The sequence below is a fragment of the Lacerta agilis genome, chromosome W, assembly GCF_009819535.1.
Source record: "Lacerta agilis isolate rLacAgi1 chromosome W, rLacAgi1.pri, whole genome shotgun sequence".
Classification (NCBI taxonomy): domain Eukaryota; kingdom Metazoa; phylum Chordata; class Lepidosauria; order Squamata; family Lacertidae; genus Lacerta; species Lacerta agilis.
The window spans coordinates 960,914-987,025 of record NC_046330.1 but is presented as its reverse complement, the minus strand read 5'-3'; the positions used below and the strand labels follow the sequence as shown (position 1 = coordinate 987,025).

General features: G+C 45.2%; 1 protein-coding gene across 1 annotated transcript; it reads left to right on the top strand.

Moving 5' to 3' along the window:
- Nucleotides 1-5,401: 5,401 nt before the first annotated feature.
- On the top strand, nt 5,402-6,977 carry LOC117039802. Its single transcript, XM_033136999.1, has 2 exons — nt 5,402-6,552; nt 6,788-6,977. Exons 1-2 carry the CDS (start codon nt 5,402-5,404, stop codon nt 6,975-6,977), a joined length of 1,341 nt encoding a protein of 446 aa, XP_032992890.1.
- The last annotated feature ends 19,135 nt before the right edge of the window (nt 6,978-26,112 follow it).

The following is a 26,112-nucleotide window of genomic DNA, read 5'->3' as shown; positions in this document are numbered from 1 at the left end:
ACTAAAAGTCTCTTAAAACTCTCTAGATCATGCTGATCTTCTGTTGAAGACTTGGCATCTGGAACACAGTCTTCAACTCTCCTCAGTTTAGTTGTCCAGTTATGATTGTCTGGTTAACTTCAGCATTAGGATGAAATTCTGGGACAGGAATCTTACAGGATTTGAAACGTCTGTGGTCACGCACTTCAGCTATCACCATGGACCTGTTAAAGCAAAAAAACAATTGCTCCTTTGCTCCAAAATTAGAGCTGAGCGATATGATTAAAAATCTGTTTCATCTTCATACAAATCAAATGATTGAGAAGAACCTCTATCCTGAAACTAATACTCTATAGAAGAAACTTATTTAATTAAAAAACTATAATTGAGAATTGAGATTGTTTAGATTATCAATAACAACATAAGGAATACCTGTGAAAAGAAATATTTAATTAAGGAAATCAGAATCAAATTATTCTGTTCAAAATTCTAAAAGAAATTTTTAGTCCATTAGAGAAACTTTGGTTAGAAATATATTTTTTAGAAAACATAGTCCAGAAAACATCTAGGGATATAATACACCTTTTTTTATTTTATTTTTTATTTTTTATTTTTATTTTTTGTTCATGCTGTAGAAAGGAAAGAAAATTCATAAAAACACTATTATAAAACCACTTAACTGTAATAATAACTATGAAATTAAAGATTGGAAATCAGTAAAGTAGAACTTCCAAAAACTGAGTAGCACTGAGTAGAGAACTCCATTGGCAGTAGACAAGAAAAAATTCGGCTTGGAAACACTAAATTTGAAGCAAATAGCCGGGTAGGTAAATTTACTCCCGAGTAAGCTTTCTTCTAGCAGGAAACCTGTAAACAACTTGAGAACTTGGAGTTCCCCTCTCTAGGGGAGGGACAATTCTAAACAAAAGATTAAAGCAAAGATAATACACCACTGTAGATAAGACTTGAGAAATCTGAAAAGGAAAACTTTTAAAATATAAAATATCACTTAATTCTAAAACTAGTTAAAAGTTTTAAAGAATAACTTCTAGGAAAACCTTATCAAAGGAAGAATTTTTTAGAAAACATTCACAAAGACAACAAGTAGATTAGACTGTAACACACCCTCTAGCTGTGAGCAAAAGAAATAACACTTCCATTCATGTTTGAACCACTTTGAGGACTAGCAACTTAGCTACACTAAACATCAGAGAACAAAGAAACAGAGATTATAGTAATGAATCTGGATCTGTTTTCGTCTTCAGAGAGAGATCAACAAATCTCCTATGGGAAGAAATATTAATAGAAATAAGAAACCTGAAAGAACCTACATAATAATAAAAATTCAAGTGTTAGACAACCATTTAAACCACATAAACCCTAAATAGAGAAAAACACAACTAACAATGATTTTCCAGTATTCCTGAAGCGTTGTACTTAAGCTAGAAACAAAACAACGTTAGGATTAGAATTGAGAATTCTTTAGAAATTCTTTAAAATAATTCCTTTCCATGGAATCTTGCTGTAGGTCTAAAAATCATAGCCTGCAATTGAATAAAGTTTAGCACCATAAAACATTCTAAATTAACCTCAATATAGGAAATTCTGGAAGAAATTGGAAAAATCATTTTTTTTCCCAACTGAAACTTGCTAAGGCAACCTATGCATGGAAAATAAATGTCATTAAATCATAATATAAAGAAATTCTAACATTATATTCTAGAAAATTCTACATAGACAAAAGATAGTGTGCTTAAGCCAATTTCTACAAAAAATGCTGAAAATCTTTCAGAAGCTTTGAATAGAAAAAAAGCATAAGATTGTTAGAATCTTAGAATCATAGAGTTGGAAAACAAAGTTGGAAGAGACACAAAAGATCATCAAGTCCAACCCACTGCCAAGCAAAAAATACCATCAAGGCATTGGGAAAAGAAAAAAACCCTAAATATGTAACTGAGTATAAACTTTATATACTGTAGCTGACTTCAGAGATAAACATTAAAAGCTTCAGCTCATTTCAAGGCTAAGAAATTAAAATAATTTTCTATAGGGCAACATCAAGCTTGAGGGAATTGCATTTCAAAGGGAAGACCTGTGAAAGCCATGAGATAAATTCCTCTCACACAGAGATAGAAGTGATCTTAGCTAATTTGCACTGAACTAAGCCTTTAAAAAAATACTCTTTCCATGAATGGTAACAGCTCTCTAAACAGCAAAATCAAGCTCAAAAAATATATACAGAAGCCATGAGATAGGAACTTTTGGCACTGATTAAAAAAAAAAACCAAGTAGCTATGGCTGTTAAGATTTTTTCTTTCTCAGTGCAGTAAAGCAGCAACTTTACAGCAAAGCAGGAATTTCTCAGTCTGAGCTGTTTGCAAACAGATTTTAAGAAACAGACTAAAGACTGAGCTGAGGGAAAAACACCTGAAGGATTAACATTTCAACAGACTCCTCTTCACAGGGAGAGTTTTTGGGCCATTGAGAAAGCGACATTTTCTTCTAGCCCCAAGGAAAGAAAAATGTAAATTTCTCACTTTCCTGGGTCAAATGCAAACATGAGGTCATTACTCATTAATCCTGGAGGAAGGCTTTGCTCTGGCAAAGGAACAGTCACCTTTGCCAAGGAACAAAGGAAGATGCCAACATGAAAGGTTTTCTGCAAAGCGTTTTTTATAATGCATGCTACGTTGATAGGAAACAGATCCTTGCTAATTACTGCATCAAAAAATGCTGACAATCCAGTGTGAGTAAGGTAATCTACAGAACTTTTCACTGGAAGTCTGCAGTCATTGGAATTAAAACTTCTGAGACTTTGGTAGCTTTCAAAATCATCAGCTGCTAAATTTTCACTGATTTTAGACTCTTTCAAAGAACTGGTGGTGGGAAGGCTAATTAAGCTTCCTTTACCAGTTCCAGTTTGAAAACTGCTGCAAACTCCAGGGGGCAGTGTTTCAACAAACTGCTGTTTGGCATTAGCTATCAATGGAGAAAAAACACTGCTTTTTTCTTTACTAGGAAAATTTGGATAGGCGATTTTTGCCACAGGCAGAGTCTCTATGATAGCCACCTGCATTTGGCTTTCTGCTTTAATAACCACAGCCTGGAAAGCCTCCTCAGAATGAGCAGAAGGCAGCAGATTTAAATCACAACCAGGCAGTGAGAGAGTTGTGGCTGGAATGGCAACAGTTGGTCTGCTGCTTTTTTCCACCATCTGAGGTTCCTGCGCTGAGCAAAAAGACACAGCAGGCATCAGATTTAAATCATGCTCAGACAGAGGAATTGTAGGAAGGGGTTGCAAAATTATAAATGACTGTTTTTGCATATTTTCTGCTAAAATATCTAGAAGAAGGTTAGATTTCCCCCCCATAGTTTCTTTTTGCATTGGCTCTAGAGCCCTTGCTTATGTTAATCTACTGTAAACTACTCTAATGGGCTCCCATGATCTTACCTGAATTTTGATGCGCATCTAACTCCTGCAGAGCGGTAAAAGATCTTTAAGCCTGAAATAGACCCCTTCGACAAGTCAAGTCTATCAGCACCGAGAGAGGTTGAGTTACAGAAAAAAGGAAGGGAGTTTTTAAAACAGTCCCTTGAAAAAAAATATATTCTTTGGTTGGCCTCACACGGGGCACCATCTGTGGTGTTTATGATTTAAACCACAAATGCGTGAGTTCAAAGGAAACAGACAAAGGAAATTGACCAGCAACAACCTGTCTGAGAGAGTGGGGGAAAGAAAAGAGCTTCCCCTTCCTCTCATCCAGGAACTTTTATTGAACACAAAAACCCGCCTTCCAAGATTCAAATCATCCAATCACAGTGTCCAGAGCAAACTCCCCCCACAGGCCATGTGGCCATGAGGAGAACAAAGAATCTTTGAACTTAGCAGAAAACTGGTTTGATCTAGTAACTAACTTCCCTAGCTACAGGTAATTAGCATTCCAAAGATCAGGTAGAAGAAACAAGATTGATAGGAGGAAGTGAAGAACAAGCATCCTGGCCATATTGACACTTCCCAGGCCTCCAGGATGTTAGCAGATATACTTCAAAGAGACAAAAGGGACAGATGCTCTGAGGTTATCAAAGATACACTTCTTTGCCATGTAGTTGTGAATTAACCCAGCAACTTAATTGAAAGAAGAGACGTGACTCTGTGCTTCCCAATGATGGAAGCTTAAGGAACACAGCCAATTGATACAGCCAGATTCAGGTCATGTAGGATTTATCATAGAAAATCATATTTTACCAACAAGACCAGCAGGGAGCTTTGCACTCAACATAACCGCATATGGGTCTTGGAATGTCCCGCTCACCCTCACAATGTCTTTAGACAATTTATGATCTCTTATTTAACCCTGCATGAACACTACAGCCGCTGCCTCTCTGTTTGAGTGGGTTGCGCATGCAGTCCGGACTAGATACCCTGCCGCAATGGACTGGGAGGAACAGATGCCCCTATGGCATACAATTGATGAAGCAGTAGAGCAGTTGCGAGGGATGGCAATGCAGACTGGACTTTACTTGCAAGGGTTTGCAGGGCCTGATGTTCAGCGTTTTACTGCAGGAATGAGAGCACGTATAATGAAGGGCGCCCCTCCCCACATGCGAGGTCCCCTGTTAGCATTGCTTGGACCTGCACAGGGCATAGCAGTGGGGGAGGTGATTGTGTTGTTAAGTCAGCTAGGAGAGGTCCACAGAGAGAATGTTGCCAAACCCCGGGCACGAGCGGCAAGGGAGGGGGAGAAGTTTCAACAAGTCAAGTCTAGGCAAGCCAAGAAGCCAGCTGATAAGGTGACACGGAGGCAAATGTTTATGGAGCTTCTCAAGGCAGGAGTGCCTATAGTGGACATTGACGGTATTGCAACAGCTGCATTATATAAAATGTGGAAGCAGAGGTGTGCTGATAGTTGCAGGGAGACAGACAGCAGTCCTCAAGTAAGGAGAGCCACCCCAACCGTCCCAACTGCCCCACCAGAGCAGGCATTCTATCCCCCTTGGAAGGGGGCCCAGGGGTGGGAGATACCTCAGCCCAGGGATAAGGGGGAGTGGCAAGACTCCAGAGGTAAGGCTAGAAAAGGCAGCCGTCCCTGGAGATCAGCGCCCTCATATACTCCTGACCATATATTGGCCTCGAACAAATGTGCAGCATGTAATAGCCCTTGTGTATACTGGGGCAGAAGTAACCCTCATACACGGCAACCCTGATAAGCATGGGGGGGCCACAGTGTATATCAATGCCTATGGAGATGGGGAGGAGCGTACTACTCAAGTGAAAATATGCCTAGCTTTGGGAAAGTCTAGACCCTTTCAGGCAACTGTGCTAGTCTCTCATGTACCTGAGTATATTGTTGGAATTGATTTATTGAGAGGGAGAGAATTTCAAACCCCATGGGGTCGGTTCTCTTTTGGGGTTTGGGCCATAATGGTAGGGAAAGCAAAGTGCACATGGCATGCTGTAATTGATCTGGCTAATGCATTCTTTTCAATAGCAATTGCCCCTGAATCCCAGGATCAATTTGCATTCACCTGGGAAGGTAGGCAATACACCTTCCAGGTTTTACCACGAGGGTATGTGCACAGCCCCACCCTGTGCCATGGGGTGGTGGCCAGGGACTTAAAGGAAGTCATACTGAACTCTACCTTGTTTATGGCCCATTATATTGATGATATCATGATATCAGGACCTACTGAAGAGGAAGTTCAGCAGGGCTTAACTGTTTTGAGTGACCACATGAAAGCCCGAGGTTGGGAGATTAATCCAAAAAAGGTTCAAGGACCAGCACGACAAGTGCAGTTCCTAGGAGTGATTTGGGCAGGACCTGTACGACATATTCCTGAGAAAGCCCTCAATGTAATTGCCACCTTGCAGGCTCCGCGCTCTAAAGAAGACGCTCAACGGCTGGTGGGGTTGATGGGTTTTTGGAGGCAGCATATTCCCCATTTGGCACAGATACTGATGCCAATTTACAATGTAACAAGGAAAAAGGCCCACTTTGAATGGGGGCAGCTGCAAGGAAAAGCCTTAGCTGACACCAAAGCCGCAGTAGCGACTGCCATGCCGTTGGGACCCTATAAGGAAGGGCAACCTTTTGAATTGCAAGTGTCAACAAATAAGGAAATTGCTCTCTGGAGTTTGTGGCAAAGGGGCCAGACAGGGAAGTGGGTTCCTCTGGGATTCTGGTCCAGGAAATTGCCCACTGCATCATATACTCCTTTTGAAAAACAGCTTCTTGCCTGTTATTGGTCTTTAGTAGACACCGAACGCTTAACTGGGCAAGACCCAGTGGTGCTGAGACCTGCTATTCCAATCATGGCATGGGTTCAGGATGAATCTGTGAGCCCCAGAGTAGGGCGAGCCCAGCAGTCTTCAATTGTTAAGTGGAAGTGGTACATTGCTGATAGAGCAAGGGCAGGGCCTCAGGGAGTCAGTGCATTACAGGAGCAGGTGCTAGCACTGACGCGTACAGGAGAAGAGGTGCAGGAGAGTTTTATTGTCGGACTGGGTAAATCCCCAGCGACGGAGGCACCCCCATACGAGCAGGTTACTCACCGGGAAACCTGGTTCACAGATGGGTCAGCTAAATATCAAGGAAATGAAAGGGTGTGGCGAGCTGGTGCCATTAATCCTAAAAGACAAGTTACTCTGACCCGTTCAGGAAAAGGTAAATCTAGCCAATATGCTGAATTGATGGCAGTGTTAATGGTAGTTGAGCATGCCGTGGAGCAAAAGTCAGAAGTTGTATATGTGTATACTGACTCATGGGCTGTGTATAGGGGCTTAACTATGTGGTTCCCAAAATGGAAAAAGGATGGCTTCTGCATTCATAACAAGCCTTTATGGGGCCAAGAGCTTTGGAAGCAGTTGGATCAGTTACTTCCACGAATACAGGTGCATGTTGGCCATGTGGATAGCCATGTATCCGGGACGCCTGAGGCCTTGTATAACCAAGCAGCAGATCACCTGGCTAACTGGTGATCCTGGCTCGATGGGCTCATGAGAAATCTGGGCACTTGGGTGCCAAAGCTACATGAGAATGGGCATTAAGTAGAGGTATTCCTTGTTTGGTGGATGCAGCTGCCACTGCAGCTGCCAACTGTCAAGTCTGCTATCAGCGGATGATCTCACGAGGAGCATTATTGCCGGTAACCCACTTCAAGGTATGGAAGGTTCAACCGTACGGTAAGCTACCCCTCCGAGCAATGCCTAATAGTGCGGGGGCAGATCTCATCATGCCCGAGGAAGTAGTGATACCAGCCGGAGGGCAGGTAACAGTACCCTTAGGCATAGGGATCGCAGTGCCTCCCGGTACATATGGGCGAATTGCACCACGGTTTGAGCTGGCCCTTAAAGGTGTCCAGATATTAGGAGGGGTGGTGGATACTGGTTACCAAGGTGAGATAAAAGTACTACTGCATAATGTTGGCATGCAAGATGTGATTCTTCCCACAGGACAGCGAATAGCTCAACTGATTTGTGAAAAGATAAGAATGCCAACGGTCCAGGAAGTATCCGGTCCAGACCAGCCAACGAACAGAGGTGGCAGAGAGGTTGAACCAACGGATTCAGTTTTTGTAGCAGGACAAAAGGTGTGGGTAGTGTATCCCAACCGGCCCAACCAACAAGGAGAAATCATTGGTAGGGGCCCGGGGGCCACCTATTGGGTGCTACTATCCCAAACCAGCACTCCAATTTGTTTCGACTATGCTAAATTGAAGCGCAGGGAATAACTCATTTTCAGAGAACCAGAAGGATAAAGTTATGTTTTTGCTGCCATTTGGATAGAGCATGTTTCTGAGAATGTTTTTCAGCTCCCCATTGGTGCCTTGACCTTAATGTTTATTATTTGGTATTAATTTTGTTTCTTTCATTTAGGATGACTAGTCTATTAAGTATCCCACAAGAACATACACAAGCCTGTCTTGAACGAAGACGTACACAAGCCTGTCTTGAGCGAAGATTCTGGATCAGCATGAACAACCAATCCTCACCAAAGGCAGCTGAAGCGGGAATAGAGCGCAGTGATCCCAGCTAATCAGGACATGCGGAAAAACTCGAAACATGCCAAGGGGTGGAGTGTATGGGAACAACTCGGAAGACGTGGCGAGGAGATAGTGGCATGTATTTGAGTTATCCCCATGTCCGAGCCACGCCCCAAACTCAGCCTTTGTGTGGGTGCCCCTTTAAGAGAAGAGAGCTGGGCTGTCTGGCCACAGCTTTTGCTCATCAAAATCAAGCCCTCAATAAAAGGCAGGCTTGTGGGGACGGGGAGAGAGCCTCACCATAGACCCAGGACCAGAGTGCTGTATGCGTCTTGGTGGACGACCTGAGGGGCTCCTGGAAGCAGATGTATGTTTGTCTATTTGTGTCATATGTATGTTTGTTTATTTTGTATTAGTTTTGTAATAAAGCTGTTTTGTTCCCCCTTCCACCTCCGCATTCCTTTGGTCCTGATATCCTCAGCTACCTTTGGCAGAACAGTTGGTCTCTAAGGTGCTACTGGAAAGAATTTTCTATTTTGTTTCGAATGTTCCTTTTTTTAAAATAAAATTTTTATTGGTTTTCCACAAAAACAAAAACACAGAGACAATACAAAACACAAATACAACATACAACAATTACAAACGAACCTAAACATAAATAAATCTAAATCGGAACACCAACATCCCTTTACTTGTTACAAAAAAAAAATTCTTGTTTCAAATCTTCTTGGGGTGACTTCCCCCGTTTTCTCTCCTTTGCTTTCCATGCTAATATACTTTGGTAACATCCATCTTTAAATTTAAAATCCATTATCATTATCCATTATCATTAAAATAGCCAAATAAACTTCTTTACCTTTGATTAACCTTATAATACAACATATTACTTCTTAAATCAATTCTTAAATCTTATTTACCTAAACGTCTGCTAATAATCATTCAGACATCTCTTCTCTAGTTCAAAATCATAAAAACTTAACATCTTATAATACAACATAATACTTCTTAAATCAAATCTTAAATCTTATTTTACTTAAACTGCTGCTGATAATCAATCACATATCTCTTCACTAGTTCAAAATCATAAAATCTTAACACGCTATCCTCAGGGTACCATAGAGCCGTCCTAATTATAATTTTATCATTTTCACCCTATCCCTCTTCTAACCATTTTCCTTGGCCATCTCAGGCTCACCCACCAAACATCTCTCCACCTCCCTCCACCATCATTGTTCAGTATCATCTCTTTTTCTTTGACGCCAAAAATCAAAACACAGTCCATAGACTTCCTCGCAGGGGACTTCGGGGAACACCGACACTCATCTTCCAGCAACACTGTTTCAAAGTTCAGATCATCTTCAACTTGTAACTTCAAGAAACTTCTCACCTTCATCTCTGGACTCTCACCCCAGAGACAGGATATTAATCTTCCAACCCTGGGTCTCTCACCCCCCCAGGGTTTTAGGGCATCAACCCTGTGTCTCTCACTCCAGCAGGGTTTTTCATCTCCTTGGAGTTGCGTAGTCGCTTTGTTATATTTCTCCAATATTCCCTCCAGTTCCCTGGCAAAGTTTACTTCCAGTTTGGCAAAGTTCTCCGAAATCTCACTATTTTTTCCTGTTCCATAAAACATTTCTTCGAATTTCAGTCTTATCAAATCCAATTTCTGATTCAACAATTCTAATTTTAAAAGGGTTGTCCTTTGTTCATGGGTAATACCCGGATCTAAAACCAGTTTGAAAACGAAAGCGAGCATGGTTGAAGAAGACAAAGGGTATCAAGTTTCAGTACTTTTCCATCTTTAACTGCTAGTTTCCCAGCGCCATTTTTCCATGAGGCAGAGTGAAAAGATTACAATCCAAAACTCCAAAGAAGAGATATTTCCAATACCTTCAATCCCCTAACAGGGATTTAATCTGTCTCATCTGTCAAGAAACTTCAAAACAACATTGTATCCAACGGTTCAGCTGCAGCTACTGGAAACTTTGTTATCTTCTCTGTCAACAAAGGAGAGGGACGGGCTTCCTTTTAACATCCCTCCCGGTTGCCAATTGTTAAATTGTAATCCAAATAGTCCGTACTTACAGCAGCCGGGTTTTTTTCTTTTCAGTTTTCAGAAGAACGACGCACTCATGCAGGCGGCGGCCGCCGCATCGCCGCCCGGTTGGGGCATTGCCTCCACAGCCCAGCGCTAGGTACCCTTCACTCCCTTTCCCCTTTTACAAGGGGATCGGGAGAAGAGCCCAAGCCGCGGGACGCTCTTCCCGCGGCTTATCGGAGCCCCGCTGTGCGGTAGCGGGGCTCCTACCCCCGGGCTGGCCTGGGTCGTCTCGCTACCGAAACGACCCACGACCGCTCAGCATGGCGTCCTCGCCGGAAGTCTGTTTCGAATATTCCTTGTGTTACTATTCATATGTCTACCAGGTAAAAAACCTGCTTGGTCTTTGTGGATATATTCCTTCAAGACTCTTTTTAACCTAGTGGCCATGACATTTGCAAAAAATTTATAATCCACATTCAAAAGTGATATTGTGTCAGGGTTGAGCCAGATGAGGAGTGGTGGCAAGCCCCCCCTGGTGAGGCTGCACCCACGGAAGAACCTGGGGAATTGGAGGAGTTCATACCTGGAGAAGACTGGTGGCGGCACTCCTCGGAAGAGGAAGAGTCAGATGGAGAGGGGGAAAGACCAGAACAGGAGGAGGAGGAAGTCGAGCCAGAATCAGGCCCTTGTGAGGAGAGAAACAGCCCTTCCCCTCCTCCCTTCTCAGCTGTAGAGCGTAGAGCTGAGAGACGCAGGGAACAATTAGAGGCAGCTGCATCTCGTAAGAGACGTGGTTGCAGGCCAGCTACTTAACAAAGGCTAGCTCCTCCCTTCACTAGCACCTGCAACTGACATGCTGAGTGCGTGGTTGCTCTTGCCCGTTCTGTTCCTGACTCCTGGCTTGTTCCTGATACTCAGCTTGTTTCTGATCCTCGGCTTGCTCCTGACTCCTGGTTTGTTCCTGACCCTTGGCTTGTTCCTGGTTCCTGGCTTTTCCCTGACTGACTTGGCTGGTTCCTGACTTGGACTGTTCTGACTTCGGCTTCTCCTGACCCCATACTGATACCTGACTTCGGCTGGCTTCTGACCCGGACTGTTCGACCTTGGCTTATCTGACTGCTGCGCTACAGCACGCCAACTTGTTGGCGCCCAAACAGATTGCAGGTGCTCATCCAACCCCTTGTGCTGTGAGTATGACGGAACAAGGGGTCACTGAGGGGATTCCAACAACCCCTCCTACCTCTGCCCAAGCACAGATAGATGAGCTGCAGAGGACTGTTCAGCATTTGCTGCAAGCCAACCTAGTGCTTCAAGGGCATATCCGGCAGTTAACTCTTGCCGTTAACAGCCAGCAAGCGCAGCATGATGCGGCAGGAACCCCACCTTCTCGGCCACCCCCTGTGTTACCACCGGCAAAGTTCCGTGGGGACAAGCAAGAGTTCCCAGCTTTCAAGGCGCAGGCTATGATGTACATACGAGTGAGGGAAGCGGAGTTTGGGTCCCCCGAGGCCAAAGTAGCATTCCTGATTAGTTTGCTGGAAGGAACTGCCAGGCATTGGGTGACGCCTATGTTGGTGGGGAACCACCCTCACTTGAAGGACTATGACCGGTTCCTGGAGGACCTGACAAACATGTTTGAGGATGGGCTGAGGAAAGCGGCCAACACCCGGAAGCTCTTGCAGCTCCAACAGGGCAACGGGACCTTGATGGACTATGTCACAGAGTTTCGCCTGCTCTCCCAGGAACTGGGTTGGAACGAGGAGGCCCTGTTAGCGTACTTCAAGGCGGGACTTCATGACAGCATCCTGGATGAGATGGCCAGGGTGGGACCTCCTCAATCGCTGGATGCCGCCATCCAACTCAGTGCCCAGATTGACGAACGCTTGCAGGAGAGGAGGAGAGAGAGACGGGCAGTGGATAAACCGACGGGAAGGCGGGCTCCTCTACCTCTCGCACTCCCCCCTCCGGCTGGGGCAGGGCCCGCAGACCAACCGGCGGATGAACCCATGCAACTGGGAGGAGTGCGGGGGCCACTAACCCAGGCTGAGAAGGAGTGCCGCCGCCGAAAGAGACTTTGTTTGTACTGCGGCAAGGGAGACCACTTTGCTCGCAGCTGTCCGGCCAAAGGTGCTGCCAGCTCTTGCCCGGTAGCCATGGCAGGGGAAGGGTCTGGTACTGGCCCTCAGCCGTAGGAAAACCCCAACTCCCAGCTCTGGTAGAGGCCACAGGGCTGGGAAAGGCAGAGATCTTGAAACTGCAATGGCCTACCACTTCTCCTCCCCCGTTAGCTGTCCCAAGCCTGGTCTTGAATGCAATATTGAGACTCCCGGATAGACGTCAGCTGCGATTGCATGCCTTAGTGGACTCCGGTGCTTCGAACGATTTTCTGGATGAAGACTTAGCCCAGCAGCTAGGGCTGGGAACCCAAAAGCTGGAGGTCCCATTAGCCGTCCACACCATCGATGGCCGACCTCTGCTCTCTGGTGCCGTTACCCATGTAACTGCACCATTGTTGCTGGAGCTACCGGGACACCGAGAGCAGGCAGTCCTGTATCTAGCCAAGCTGTCTACGATCCCGCTGGTACTGGGAATGCCGTGGCTGACGCGACATGACCCTGTCATCACTTGGGGGCAGCGTTCCCTTGTCTTCGGCTCGGCGTATTGTCGGAATCATTGTCTGGAAGAGAGAGACGTCGTGCAGGGTACAGCTGCACAGGGCACGCAAGGGGGAACCCTCACAGGAGAAGAGAGTCAGTTACCAACCGAGTATCGCTCCTTCCGAGACGTGTTTTGTGAAAGGGAGGCAGACCAGTTACCGCCCCATCGGCCGTATGATTGTAAAATTGACCTCCTTCCGGGCGCGCAACTTCCTACGAGCCGGCTCTACCCAATGTCTGAAACGGAGCTGGCCGCGTTGAGGGATTTCTTGGACAAAAATCTGGCAAGGAAATATTCGTCCCCTGGCCATGGACAACTGTGCTGCCTTCATAGACCTAAAGGCAGCTTTTGATAGCATTCCCAGAGAGCTACTATGGGGAAAACTTGCATGCTGGGGCATTGATAGAAGGCTTCTGTGGTTGATAACCCAACTGCATGAGAGGTTGGCCGCCAGGGTGAGATTAACACCTGCTGGCGATCTTACAAACTCTGTATTAATAAACAAAGGAGTTTGCCAAGGGTGCATCCTTGCCCCTTATCTTTTCAATTTATTTATTAGTGATATGAGAACCCCCCTAGTGGAGTCCCAAGTGTCTATTCATGCTCCCCGCCTTGCAGATAACCGCTGTCCCTTATTGTTATACGCTGATGAGGCGGTGATCCTTTCCTATTCAAGAATCGGTCTAAGGAGGGCTCTCAAGATTTTTGCTTTATATTGTCAAACAAATCTGCTTACCATAAATCATTCTAAATCTAAAATATCAATTTTTTCCAGAAGTCGAAAACTCTATCAGCGGAAGCTTGGTGGGAAAGCAATTGAACATGTCTATAAATTCCAATACCTTGGAATTTATTTCCAATATAACATGGGATGGAAAGCACAAATTAACCACCTACAAAATAAGGCCAAAGCCCTCTCTTATGCATTGCTCCGCTTTTTCTTTTCTGAGGGGGCCTTACATGTTCCATCGGCCCTAAAGGTATTTAATGTAAAAGTGGTTGCAACAATGGCCTATGCCGCCCCGCTATGGGTCGCACTAGCAAACCTTGTGCCCCTGTCAACAATACAGACTCAATTTCTGCGTTGCCTTCTAAAATTACCTTCGTGCGTAAGCAACGCATCTATACATTTAGAATTTAAGATCTGTTATAGTATCAGGTTAACACAGGGTTAAACCTGGAAAGGATATGACGTCCCACAACTGGATATGTACATCTGTTGAACTGATGCTATTGTCTGTATCACACTTTCGGTTTCGCTTTCTGTGAGCACCATGCAAGAAGAGTGTGCTCCAGGCTGATCTGTATATAGTTTGTAATAAAGTAGTTTGTAGAACAAAGACTACAGACTCCGGAAGCCTTATTATCAGGGACTAAGCTGTGTTGCTCTGCTAAGAACTATGAAACATATGCACAGGAGGAAGCGCACAGACCCAAATCGTGAGTTAACGACAGAATGTCGGCCCGCTACCACTACAAAAGTCAAGAGGTTATGGGTGATATCGATCGCTTTGAAGTCCCTGGAAGAGTAATGGCTTGGCTGCAAGGACGGGTTCCAGAAGAGCTCGTTAAATACATTTGTTTGCCTTTCGCCGCCGGCGAAAAGATAAAGCTCTTGGAATACTGAGACTGTTGAAATGCTGCCCAGAAGCTGCTGTTTTGAATGCTGTTTGGATATCGGCTTACAGTGGCTGGCTTGAGAAGCTGAGGGGAAGAGGAAAGCGCTGTTCCTGCGTCTGAGTGTGTGAGTACGCAATTCCCAGGAGTAGGGGAGGGAAAATGGCTGCTGTTGAACCCCAAGAAAGCTTTCAAGTCCCATTTCCACGTCTTAACGGGAAGAATTGGGCCGACTGGTCGATTCGCTGTAAACTTTGGCTACGGGCACGAAATTATTGGACTTGTGTCTTAAACCCCCCTGCTGTTGCTCCAGCCGGTGCTGGTGATGATGTTGTGGCTGCAGCACAAAGAGAACAGCTACGGGATGCTAAGGCAGCTGTTAGCATTTGCATGGCCATAGATGAGAACATGCTTCCTCATATTGAGCCCGATGGGACTGCACAGCAAATCTGGCAGGCCTTGGAATGCCTTCATGAGCGTGATACAGTGGGTTCACGTTTGCATGTGATACGTGAGGCGTTTGAATTGCGTTTGGCTCCAGGAGGGGACATTCAAACGCACATCACCAAGATGCTTTCGCTTTACACCAGAATGAGACAGCTACATGTGCCTTTTACAGCTGAGCAGCAGATTTATATTTTGCTGTCTTTGCTGGACTCCAGTTGGAAGACCATGGTGTTAGCTCTGGAATCCGTGCCAATTGCTCATTTGTCGATGAACTATGTGACTTCGCGACTTTTGGATGAAAAAAATAAACGCCTTAGAGAGAAAGGAAATGTTGCGAAGGGGGGCTGTTCTGTTCCCAGGAGTGGGGGTGCAGTTGGTGAGCAGGCCGTGGAAGCTTTTTTCGTTAGACGCTGCTACAGCTGCAACTCCCCCCACCATCTCCGACGTGACTGTGCTAAGCAACAGGAGTCCTCCTCCTCACACAAGGTCGTTGCCCAGGGCGACAGACAGATAAGAAGAGGCAAGAAAGGAGGTAGAGGGTCACGTAGCACAGTAACTGGCAACTCTGGAACTTCCCATGTGACTGCTACGTATGCAATGGTGGGAAGTGCAATTGCCAGACCAGCTTTTAAGTTTATTGTCGATTCGGGCGCCAACAAAAACATGGTACCGTCGTCAGCTCAACTGCGTGACTGTAAACGTGTTGAGAGTGGACAGACTGTTACTTTGGCTGACTCCTCCAAAAGGCGCATAGACACTGCTGGTGTTTTCTTTTTGTCTTGCTTGAATACTGAGATTGATGTGTATGTTTTACCTGATATGCCTCACGCTTTACTCTCTGTTTCAGCCCTAAATGCAGCAGGTTTCAGAGTCGTGTTTGAGAACCAAGTCTGCTCCATCTCCAGAGGTGGGAAGCTGCTGGTTAAAGTGCCTTGCAAGAATGGTTTGTATGTCTTGGAGACAGGTAATGAGCCCTCGGCTGAGGCTCAGGTTGATGGTGCTAGGGAGGTAGCAACTGCTGATGTTCAGGCGCAGTGTGCTAACGTTCCCATGCACAACAATTGCGCGCACTTGTGGCATCGCCGCTTCGCACACATGAATTTTGGGTATGTACGCAAGCAGGTAGACTATGCTGAAGGCTGCAAATGCAAGAATGTTCTAAATACCTGGACTGTAATGCTTGTAAACGTGCTAAGACCCACACATGTAATTATCCAAAGTCTGATAGGGTTACCACACAGGCTTTTGCTCTAGTCCATGCAGCTGTGGACCTTTCCCTGTTGAGAGTCTTGGGAAAAAGAAATACGTTCTATCTATCATTGATGATTTTTCGCGGACCACTTGGTCTTTAATGCTCAGAGACAAAGGTGAGACTGCCGACGCAGTCATAGAGTGGGTGAATGCTGTGGAATTGCAATTTGACACCCATGTTAAAGCCTTTCAGTCTGATAGAGGATCTGAATTTTTGGTGTCTACTTTGCAGGCGTTCTTTCGCACAAAGGGCATCAAACATCGTCTGAGTGCCGCTTATTTGCCTCAATGTAATTCGGTTGCTGAGAGAAAGAATCGCACGATGCAAGAGGCAGTAGAAGCCATTCTTTTTGATGCTAATTTATGCCGAGCGTTTTGGGGGGAGGCTTGGAAATATTGTACCCATGTTTTTAACAGGACGTACAATTCTGCGATTGGAACCACACCTCATTTTCTGCTGTATGGCAAGAAGCCTAAGGTGCACTACTTCAGGACCTTTGGAGCTGTTGCCTGGGTTCTGATTCCCAAACAGAAGCGCAGAAAGGGTGGTCCTAGATCACAGAAAATTATCTTTTGCGGCTATGAGCCAGCTTCCAAAGCGTGGAAATTTGCTTATCAACAAGGTGACCATTCACACTTGGTGGTAAGCAGAAGCGCTGACTTCTGTGAGCAAGAGGGTTGGAAGAGGATTCATGGCAACCCTGAGGTGCTCACAGATGTGTTCAGTGAACTGGACAATGACCCTCAACTAGTTGCACCAGGCGCTCCGGCTGGAGCTGTCCCAGGTGGTGCAGGACCCACAGGAGGGGCTCCTCCTAGTGGTCAACCCTCTGTCCAGAACGGGTCTTCTGGTGGTCATGGGCGGACGCCCGACTCCAGACAGGCTGCAGGTTCAGAGGGGGCAATTCCTAAGAGGGTAGTGAAGCAAGAGACCAGGAGTGCTTCTCCTTCTGACAGAGGCAGATTAACCAGATCTCGCAAACGTAGTAGGTCTCCTTTGTCACCCACGTTCAGACCAGGTCCACGTGGTGTGAGCAAACACAGTAGGTCACTAGGTGGCGCTACTAGTGACAGAGATTCACAGTCAGAGTCTTCAAGCTCGGCTAGCTCTGAGACTGAGGCTGTCATGGTGCCAAGACGTACAGGGCACACCACAAGACCTCCTGATAGGTATCAAGCCTCAAATGTGTTTGTTGGTTTTGCTCAGTGTGAACCAGAAAGTTATGCTGAGGTACAGCGCTTACCTACAGCAGAGGCAGAGAAGTGGAAGCATGCCATGTTGAAGGAACTGGATGCTATGAAGTCTCTGAGAGTCTTCACTCCCACACCTCTACCAGCAGAACAGCAAGCTGTGAGTTGTCGCTGGGTTTACCGGTTGAAACCCACTGCTAGTGGCGCACCACAGTACAAGGCTAGACTTGTCGCTAGAGGTTTCGCACAGAGACCTGGGGTGCATTACACACAGGTGTATTCACCCACTTCCAGGTGTGAAACCTTGCACATGTTGTTAGCTGTTGCTGCACAGCGAGGGTTCATAGTGAATTACTTCGATGTTGATGTTGCATACCTCAATGCTCCATTGCAGGAAGAGATTTACATGATTCCTCCACCAGGTTTTGAGAAGGAGTGGCCAGGAAAAGTGTGGAGATTGCAGAAGTCCATCTATGGATTGAGACAGTCTGCAAGAAACTGGAATTCAACTCTTAATGCAGCTTTAGTGAAGCTAGGCTTTATAAAGAGTTGTGCAGATAGCTGCCTGTACCTGAAAGGGGCAGGTGTGCACCAGATACTGGCTCTGATTTATGTTGATGATGTCATTCTGGCTTGTCAGTCAGATGCACAGGTACAGCAGTTTGCTCAAGAGCTAGGTCGGAGTTTCAAGCTGAAGGACCTAGGCCCAGTGAGCATGTACCTTGGTGTTGAGATCACCAGATCTCAGGATGGAAGTTTTCTTTTGAGCCAACAAGGTAAAATTGCACAGTTGCTAGACAGGTACAACATGTCTGACTGTGCAGGTTCAAAGACACCTATGGAGACTTGTTTTATAAAAGACAGTCAGATTGAAGGGACACCCAAGTTTCATAGGCCGGAAATCTATCAATCCGTGCTTGGCATGTTGCTGTATTTGTCCCAGTGGTCAAGACCAGGTATCACATTTGCAGTAAACCTACTCAGTAGAGAGGCTGCAGAACCCAGTGTCATTGCCTGGAATGGTGTCAAGAGGGTTCTGAGATACTTGCAGGATACAAAAACTTTCAAGCTTAAACTGTCAGCGCTGGGTGACACTACACGTCAGTGTTCCACTGACACTGACTGGGCCAATTTGGCAGACAGAAAGTCTGTTTCAGGTATGGTTGTAAAGTTTGGAGATGCTGTGGTTGGATGGAGATCCAAGAAGCAAAGCCTAATAGCACTTTCAAGCACTGAAGCAGAGTTTGCATCTCTTTCAGACTCAGTTCGTGAACTTGAGTTCTACAAGTGTTTAGTTCAGGAGATCGTTGGGGATTGTTCTTTGCCCATCATGGTTTGGGAAGACAATCAGCCCTGCCTGAAGCTCGCTGAGTCAGGACAGTTTAAATCTCGGACAAAACACTTGGACATACGTTTCAAGAACGTTTGTGAAAGTATCAGGACAGGAATGGTTAAGTTGCGATACTGTCCTAGCCAGGAGAATCTGGCTGACGGGTTCACCAAACCTCTGGGAAATATCAAGCACAAAGTGTTCTGTGATGGGATTGGTTTGGGATGAACTGTTATGTTTATTGTTTCCAGTTACGGTACGAGAGGGGGTGTTGTAATATCAGGTTAACGCAGGGTTAAACCTGGAAAGGATACGACATCCCACAACTGGATATGTACAGCTGTTGAACTGATGCTATTGTCTGTATCACACTTTCGGTTTCACTTTCTGTGAGCACCATGCAAGAAGAGTGTGCTCCAGGCTGATCTGGGACTAAGTTGTGTTGCTCTGCTAAGAACTATGAAACATATGCACAGGAGGAAGCACACGGACCCAAATCGTGAGTTAACGACAGAATGTCGGCCTGCTACCGCTACAAAAGTCAAGAAGATCCCCTCATTAGAAGTTTCTCTATGGAGGCGAGTCTTTAACTACTGGCTGACTCTTTGGCATAGATTACCCAACTACTCAAATTCCTTATGAATTCCTTATGAATAAATCAAATTCCTTATGAAGAAGTGCAAGCTGGATTTCGAAGGGGCAGAGGAACCAGAGACCAAATTGCAAACATGCGCTGGATTATGGAGAAAGCTAGAGAGTTCCAGAAAAACATCTACTTCTGCTTCATTGACTACGCAAAAGCATTTGACTGTGTCGACCACAGCAAACTATGGCAAGTTCTTAAAGAAATGGGAGTGCCGGATCACCTCATTTGTCTCCTGAGAAATCTCTATGTGGGACAAGAAGCTACAGTTAGAACTGGATATGGAACAACTGATTGGTTCAAAATTGGGAAAGGAGTACGACAAGGCTGTATATTGTCTCCCTGCTTATTTAACTTATATGCAGAATTCATCATGCGAAAGGCTGGACTGGATGAATCCCCAACCGGAATTAAGATTGCCGGAAAAAATATCAACAACCTCAGATATGCTGATGATACTACCCTGATGGCAGAAAGTGAGGAGGAATTAAAGAACCTTTTAATGAGGGTGAAAGAGGAGAGCGCTAAATATGGTCTGAAGCTCAACATCAAAAAAACTAAGATCATGGCCACTGGTCCCATCACCTCCTGGCAAATAGAAGGGGAAGAAATGGAGGCAGTGAGAGATTTCACTTTCTTGGGTTCCATGATCACTGCAGATGGTGACAGCAGTCACGAAATTAGAAGACGCCTGCTTCTTGGGAGAAAAGCAATGACAAACCTAGACAACATCTTAAAAAGCAAAGACATCACCTTGCCGACAAAGGTCCGTATAGTTAAAGCTATGGTTTTCCCAGTAGTAATGTACGGAAGTGAGAGCTGGACCATAAAGAAGGCTGATCGCCGAAGAATTGATGCTTTTGAATTATGGTGCTGGAGGAGACTCTTGAGAGTCCCATGGACTGCAAGAAGATCAAACCTATCCATTCTCAAAGAAATCAGCCCTGAGTGCTCACTAGAAGGACAGATCCTGAAGTTGAGGCTCCAGTACTTTGGCCACCTCATGAGAAGAGAAGACTCCCTAGAAAAGACCCTGATGTTGGGAAAGATGGAGGGCACAAGGAGAAGGGGACGACAGAGGATGAGATGGTTGGACAGTGTTCTCGAAGCTACTAACATGAGTTTGGCCAAACTGCGGGAGGCAGTGAAGGATAGGCGTGCCTGGCGTGCTCTGGTCCATGGGGTCACGAAGAGTCGGACACGACTGAACGACTGAACAACAACAACAACCCAACTACTATCTTATTCAATGCCTATGGTGAGACGAATTCACCAGCCCATGGTCGAACAAAATCCACGCCAAACTCCTGTGGTACGGAATTTCTCCGTCTGATGTACTGAATTTAGATCTCACCTCAGCCAAGAGAGTCATTAAACAAAGACTGGATGATGTTGAATTAGAACATAATCTTATGACGGGCGGAGGAGTTTGTTCTCCATTGAACCTTGGCATCACTCCGATGCCTCAGATTCCATCATATCTGTCCTCTCTTTCTGTTGCATCACATAGATTCACATTTATTAAAGCAAGGTTTTCGAAAGGCAAAGTTTCCATTTTATGTGCTTGTGATAATAAATCAATAGAATCCCTTTACCATATAATGCTTAATTGCATCTCGGGCCAGCATTTTGAATCCAATAATTTTGGAAATTGCTAATAAACCATCTGAATCTCATTTAGCTTATATGCTGCAAGATAATGACCCGCACAGAACACTGCAGGTAGCAAGATTTCTGATTCCAGTTCTCTCGTATAAGAGACGAGCTGGAATGACACATGATTATTGATATTTTAACATATTATTTTAATTATTTTTTGAAATTGTACAGTGATGTACTCAAAGATTGTGCCCCCAAACCATGGTGGTGTATTATAGCCTTATTTTATTTATGTACCAGAAATCTGTATTTGTGTTTTTATGTTTTATGTTTTTGACTAAATTTTATTTGTGTGGCTTATAGCCGAAATAAAGATCTATCTATCTATCTATCTAGATGACTTTCAATTACCTCATGTTGAAGGCCTATGGTCTGCATTTGAAATTTGGGAAGCCCTTAGGTGTATTCACCATAGAACCATGCCTGGAGAGAAGGTGAATATTATACGCGCTTTGTATGAGTTAAAATTGAAGCCAGGGGACAGTGTGGTTGAGCACACGTCACAAAAGACTGAATACTTTAACCGGTTGTCAACTCTGTTGTTGTTGTTGTTGTTCAGTCGTTCAGTCGTGTCCGACTCTTCGTGACCCCATGGACCAGAGCACGCCAGTCACACCTATCCTTCACTGCCTCTCGCAGTTTGGCCAAACTCATGTTAGTAGCTTCGAGAACACTGTCCAACCATCTCATCCTCTTTCGCCCCCTTCTCCTTGTGCCCAACATCAGGGACTTTTCTAGGGAGTCTTCTCTTCTCATGAGGTGGCCAAAGTACTGGAGCCTCAACTTCAGGATCTGTCCTTCTAGTGAGCACTCAGGGCTGATTTCTTTGAGGATGGATACGTTTGATCTTCTTGCAGTCCATGTCAACTCTAGGCGTGATTTTTCCTGAAAATATTAAAGTTTATACTCTGCCTAGCAGCCTCCATGCAGGGTTTGAAAACTTAGTACTAACTTTACAAGTTTTACCAGAGGACCAGCTGAATGTGAATTATGTGACTGGTAGATTGTGTGAGCAAGAGTATCAACATCATCAAAAGCATACTGATAATCCAAGTGTTGGGTGTTCAGATAATTCCCAATGTGGGGGAACTAGCAGGAAGACTCACAAGTGTTTGCTATGGCCAGCAAGTCATGTTTTCTTTTTTAAAAAACAAAACAAAACATGTTTATTAGAGTTTCCAATACAACAGAATCACATGAAACATTCCAAATTATTTATCCAATTATCAATAAAAAAGAAAAGTTCCAAATCTACTGAATTATTAGTTTAATTTTGTTTAGGGGCTTCCCATGCTTCAAATTCCGGAGGTGTTTATCTAATCAACAATTGTCCTTTGTTTTCGTGTTCCAATATTTTCACAGCCTCTGATATATTCCGACAAGCAAGATGAATCAAAGCAAACAATGTCTCTGTGTGGATTTAAGTCCGTATTTCACCAGCAAACAGTCCCTTGCCCCTTGGCGGTCTGACTCCAAAAGCCAAATCATGGACATTCACCATCTTCTTTTTATCTTCCAAACATCTTTTTTCCACATTTATTGTACACCCGTCTGCATCCACTTACATCTTTCAGGAGAATTGGCCAGTCATTATTGAAGATTCATATATTAAAGAGGTTTTTGGCGTCCTTCTCCTTCTGATTTCGTGATTATGCAGTCCAGGCAGCAATTCCAACTGCGTCATTTCTGGGCAATCAACCAAATTCTTCCAATTAAAATCAGTCAGTGTCCAAGGGGTTCTCTCTTTGCCAAAATCAACATACAGAAACGCCTTTTATCCTCTTCCAAATATTAACAAATCACTTTTATCGTCTCACTAGGATAGCGTATTTACTTTTCATTTAGTCCCGCACAGTTTATGTATATAGTTTCAAATCTTCTCCACCAAAATCAAATTATCAGTCTTTCAAATCTCACTTGTTATATATAATAAAGTTGGGTCTTCTGGGGGGGATGTTTGCCCATTATATAAAATATTAAAGCAGAATACAATCAGAGTCCAAGGCTCCCCCCCTTCCGTCCCGCTTCACATACCAATACGATGATGAAATCTTCTCTTCTTAGCTGTTCAGTGGCTGAGTTTTTTAACAAAATACTTTTTCCTCCTTTGTTTGAAGCATGCCCAAGACTTCTCACTATTTTATATTTTAAAGCGTTGGGAATCTTGCACGGTCGGGCCGGCCTCCAGGAGTTCCTCTCCCCCGGGTGCTATCTGCCCTTTGGCCCCCCGCTCTTTTCCCAAAGGGTCAGAGCAGGTTTAAGGGGCATCTGCGGGCAAGGCAGTCCTTCCCACCCTCCTGGGAAGTTTGGGAGGCTGCTTACTCCCATCACAGCCTCGAAATTCCCCATGGGGATCTGGAGCAATGTTATCAGTCAGCCATTCCCATCAGTGCAAAAACTGGAAGCAAGTCATGTTTTCAATGTGGCAGCAGGTTTCATCTAATATCAAAGTGCCCAGAAACAACAGGAATTTCAGCAGCCAAAGGCCAATTTCTGGAGCTACCGGGGAAGACGACATGAGAACTACAAGAATCAACGACCCAGAGGGGGAGGAGGTACTGATAAGGGACTATCTGCAATGGTGGCGCAGCAAAGCCCTAAAAGAGACCTACAAACCTTGAAATGGATAATTGACAGTGGAGCAAGTCACAGTTTAGTTCCGGCGGCATCTTGTGGCAGCCTGATGAACTGCAAGACCTTGCCAGTTGCAAAAACTGTGACTATAGCAGACAATAGTAAATGAGAAATGAACCTTAAAGGCACAATTTATTTTAATTGTTTGCAAACTAACCTTCCTGTTTTTGTTCTTCCAGGAATGAAGAATGGACTTTTGAGTGTGTCATGCCCGGTAAAAAGTGGTTTTAAGGTTGAGTTTGAAAATGATGTGTGCACCATTTTGGAACAGGGGAGGGAGCTGGTTAAAATTCCCTGTGAGGATGGGCTTTTTGTTTTGGATGAAGAGCAGTTAGCAGCAGGCAGATGTTCAACAGGTGAAATAAGTGTGTAAATAAGGCTCCTCATACAGGCTGTGCACATCTACTACAAAGAAGGTTAGCTCATATATGCTTCAAGTATGTAAGCAAGATGCCAGATTTAGCTGAGGGGTGTAACATTAAACCCTGTTCGAATTTTCTGGATTGTTGTGCATGTAAACATGCTAAGGTTAAGACATGTAACTACCCTAGATCTGATAGAGTAAGCAAGAAACCCTTTGAACTTGTACATTCAGATGTGTGTGGACTTATGCCAGTCAGATCGCTTGGAGGTGCGAGATTTATGCAAATTCTGGTGGATGATTTTTCAAGGGCTAGTTGGTTTTTTTCTGAAAGAAAAATCACAAGCAGCTTCAATTCTAATGGATTGGATTGAAGAAGTCGAGTGTAAATTTGACACTACAGTATGTAAAATACAATCAGATCGTGGTGGAGAGTTTGCAAACCACACGCTAGAGACGTGGTTAAAAAGGAAAGGTATAGTTCATAGGCTTACCAATCCCTATTCACCCCAGGAGAATGCAGTTGCGGAAAGAAAATTCCGAACATTAGAAGAAGCTGTTGCTGCTTTATTGTTTGATTCTGGACTTCCACAGCATTTTTGGGCTGAGGCTGCACTGTATGCGAATTATACTTTTAACAGAGTGTACAGCATCACAGTTTTGTGATGTTGGCAGTTTTGGCAGTTTGGCCAAACTCATGTTAGTAGCTTCGAGAACACTGTCCAACCATCTCATTCTCTGTCGTCCCTTTCTCCTTGTGCCCTCCATCTTTCCCTAGAAAGACCCTGATGTTGGGAAAGATGGAGGGCACAAGGAGAAGGGGACGACAGAAGATGAGATGGTTGGACAGTGTTCTCGAAGCTACTAACATGAGTTTGGCCAAACTGCGAGAGGCAGTGAAGGATAGGCGTGTCTGGCGTGTTCTGGTCCATGGGGTCATGAAGAGTCAGACATGACTGAACGACTGAACAACAACAACATCACAGTAGGCAACACTCCTTACTTCATGTTATTTGGAAAAAAACCAAAAATTGATCATCTAAGAGTTTTTGGATGTCGTGCTTATTTACTGGTGCCTAGGGCACAATGTAAGAAAGGTGAAGCCACTATTCAAGCATCCTCAGATAAATTGTAGCTTAATAGTTTTGGCAGCCCTCCCCAATTGAAAAAGGTGCGCAAGGTACTGCAGCACTTGGGACAAAGAGGGACGTAGCTCCACCCCCATAGTAACAGACTCCCGGTGGAACGCCAGGAAGTCTCTCCAGGCTTTATCATACAACCTAAGAGTGGAAGGAGAAACTGACGCCGCTACTCCCTGCCAAACTACATGCTGCCAAGATTCCACAGGTGAACTGGAAAGGGTTCCGGGAGAGGCTGCGTGTCTGGGGCAAGAGACCTGAATCGCTCCATCTGAAAATGGGATAGGGCGTCAGCAATCTCATTAGTAACCCCCGGCACAAAGCGAGCCGAAAACACAATGTTGAAAAGCAGACAGTGGAGCACAAAAGCCCGAAGCAGGGCTGATACCCGGGGCGAGTGGGAGGACCGTTTGGCCAGAATGGTCACCACCGCCTGGTTGTCTGTCCAGAAACACACACGGCGGTCCTTGAAGTCCTCGACCCAAATATGGACTGCAACCGCTATAGGGAAAAACTCCAGAAAAGTTAAATCCCGTGTGACGACCTCCCCCTGCCAGGCGGGCGGCCAAGGTTGTGCACACCAACGCCCATTCCAATAGAGGCCAAAACCTAGCGACCCCGCTGCGTCCGAATGAACTTGAAAGTCGTTGTGCAGGTTCCTCACGTCCTGCCACAAGGACACACCATTGAACTCCTCCAGAAATCGCAACCAAACCCTCAAGTCTGCCTTCTCCTCTTTGGGCAGCCGTCGCCTATGGTGCGGGTTGTGTAGGCCCGCGGTCAGTCTGAACAGCCATGCGCAGAATGGCCGCCCCGAGGCCACCACCCTGCAAGCAAAATTTAAGTGCCCAAGCAACGACTGCAGTTGTCGGAGCGTCACTTTCTTCAAAGGGAGGAGTTCCTGTATTACCTTCCGTAAGGCAACTAACTTATCTTCAGGCAAACGTGACGTTTGCGATACCGTATTCAATTGGATACCCAAGTAAGTTAGCTGGGTGGAAGGGCCCTCCGTCTTTCCAGCAGCCAGGGGAACGCCCAATTCCTCCGTCAGGGCAGTGAAAGCCCGCATCAAGGCCAAACAGTCGCCCGTATCGCCCGATGAGACCAGCAGGAAGTCATCGAGATAATGGGTGACCCCCGTAAGGCCAGTTTTAAAGCGAAGGGCCGAATCAAGGAATGTGC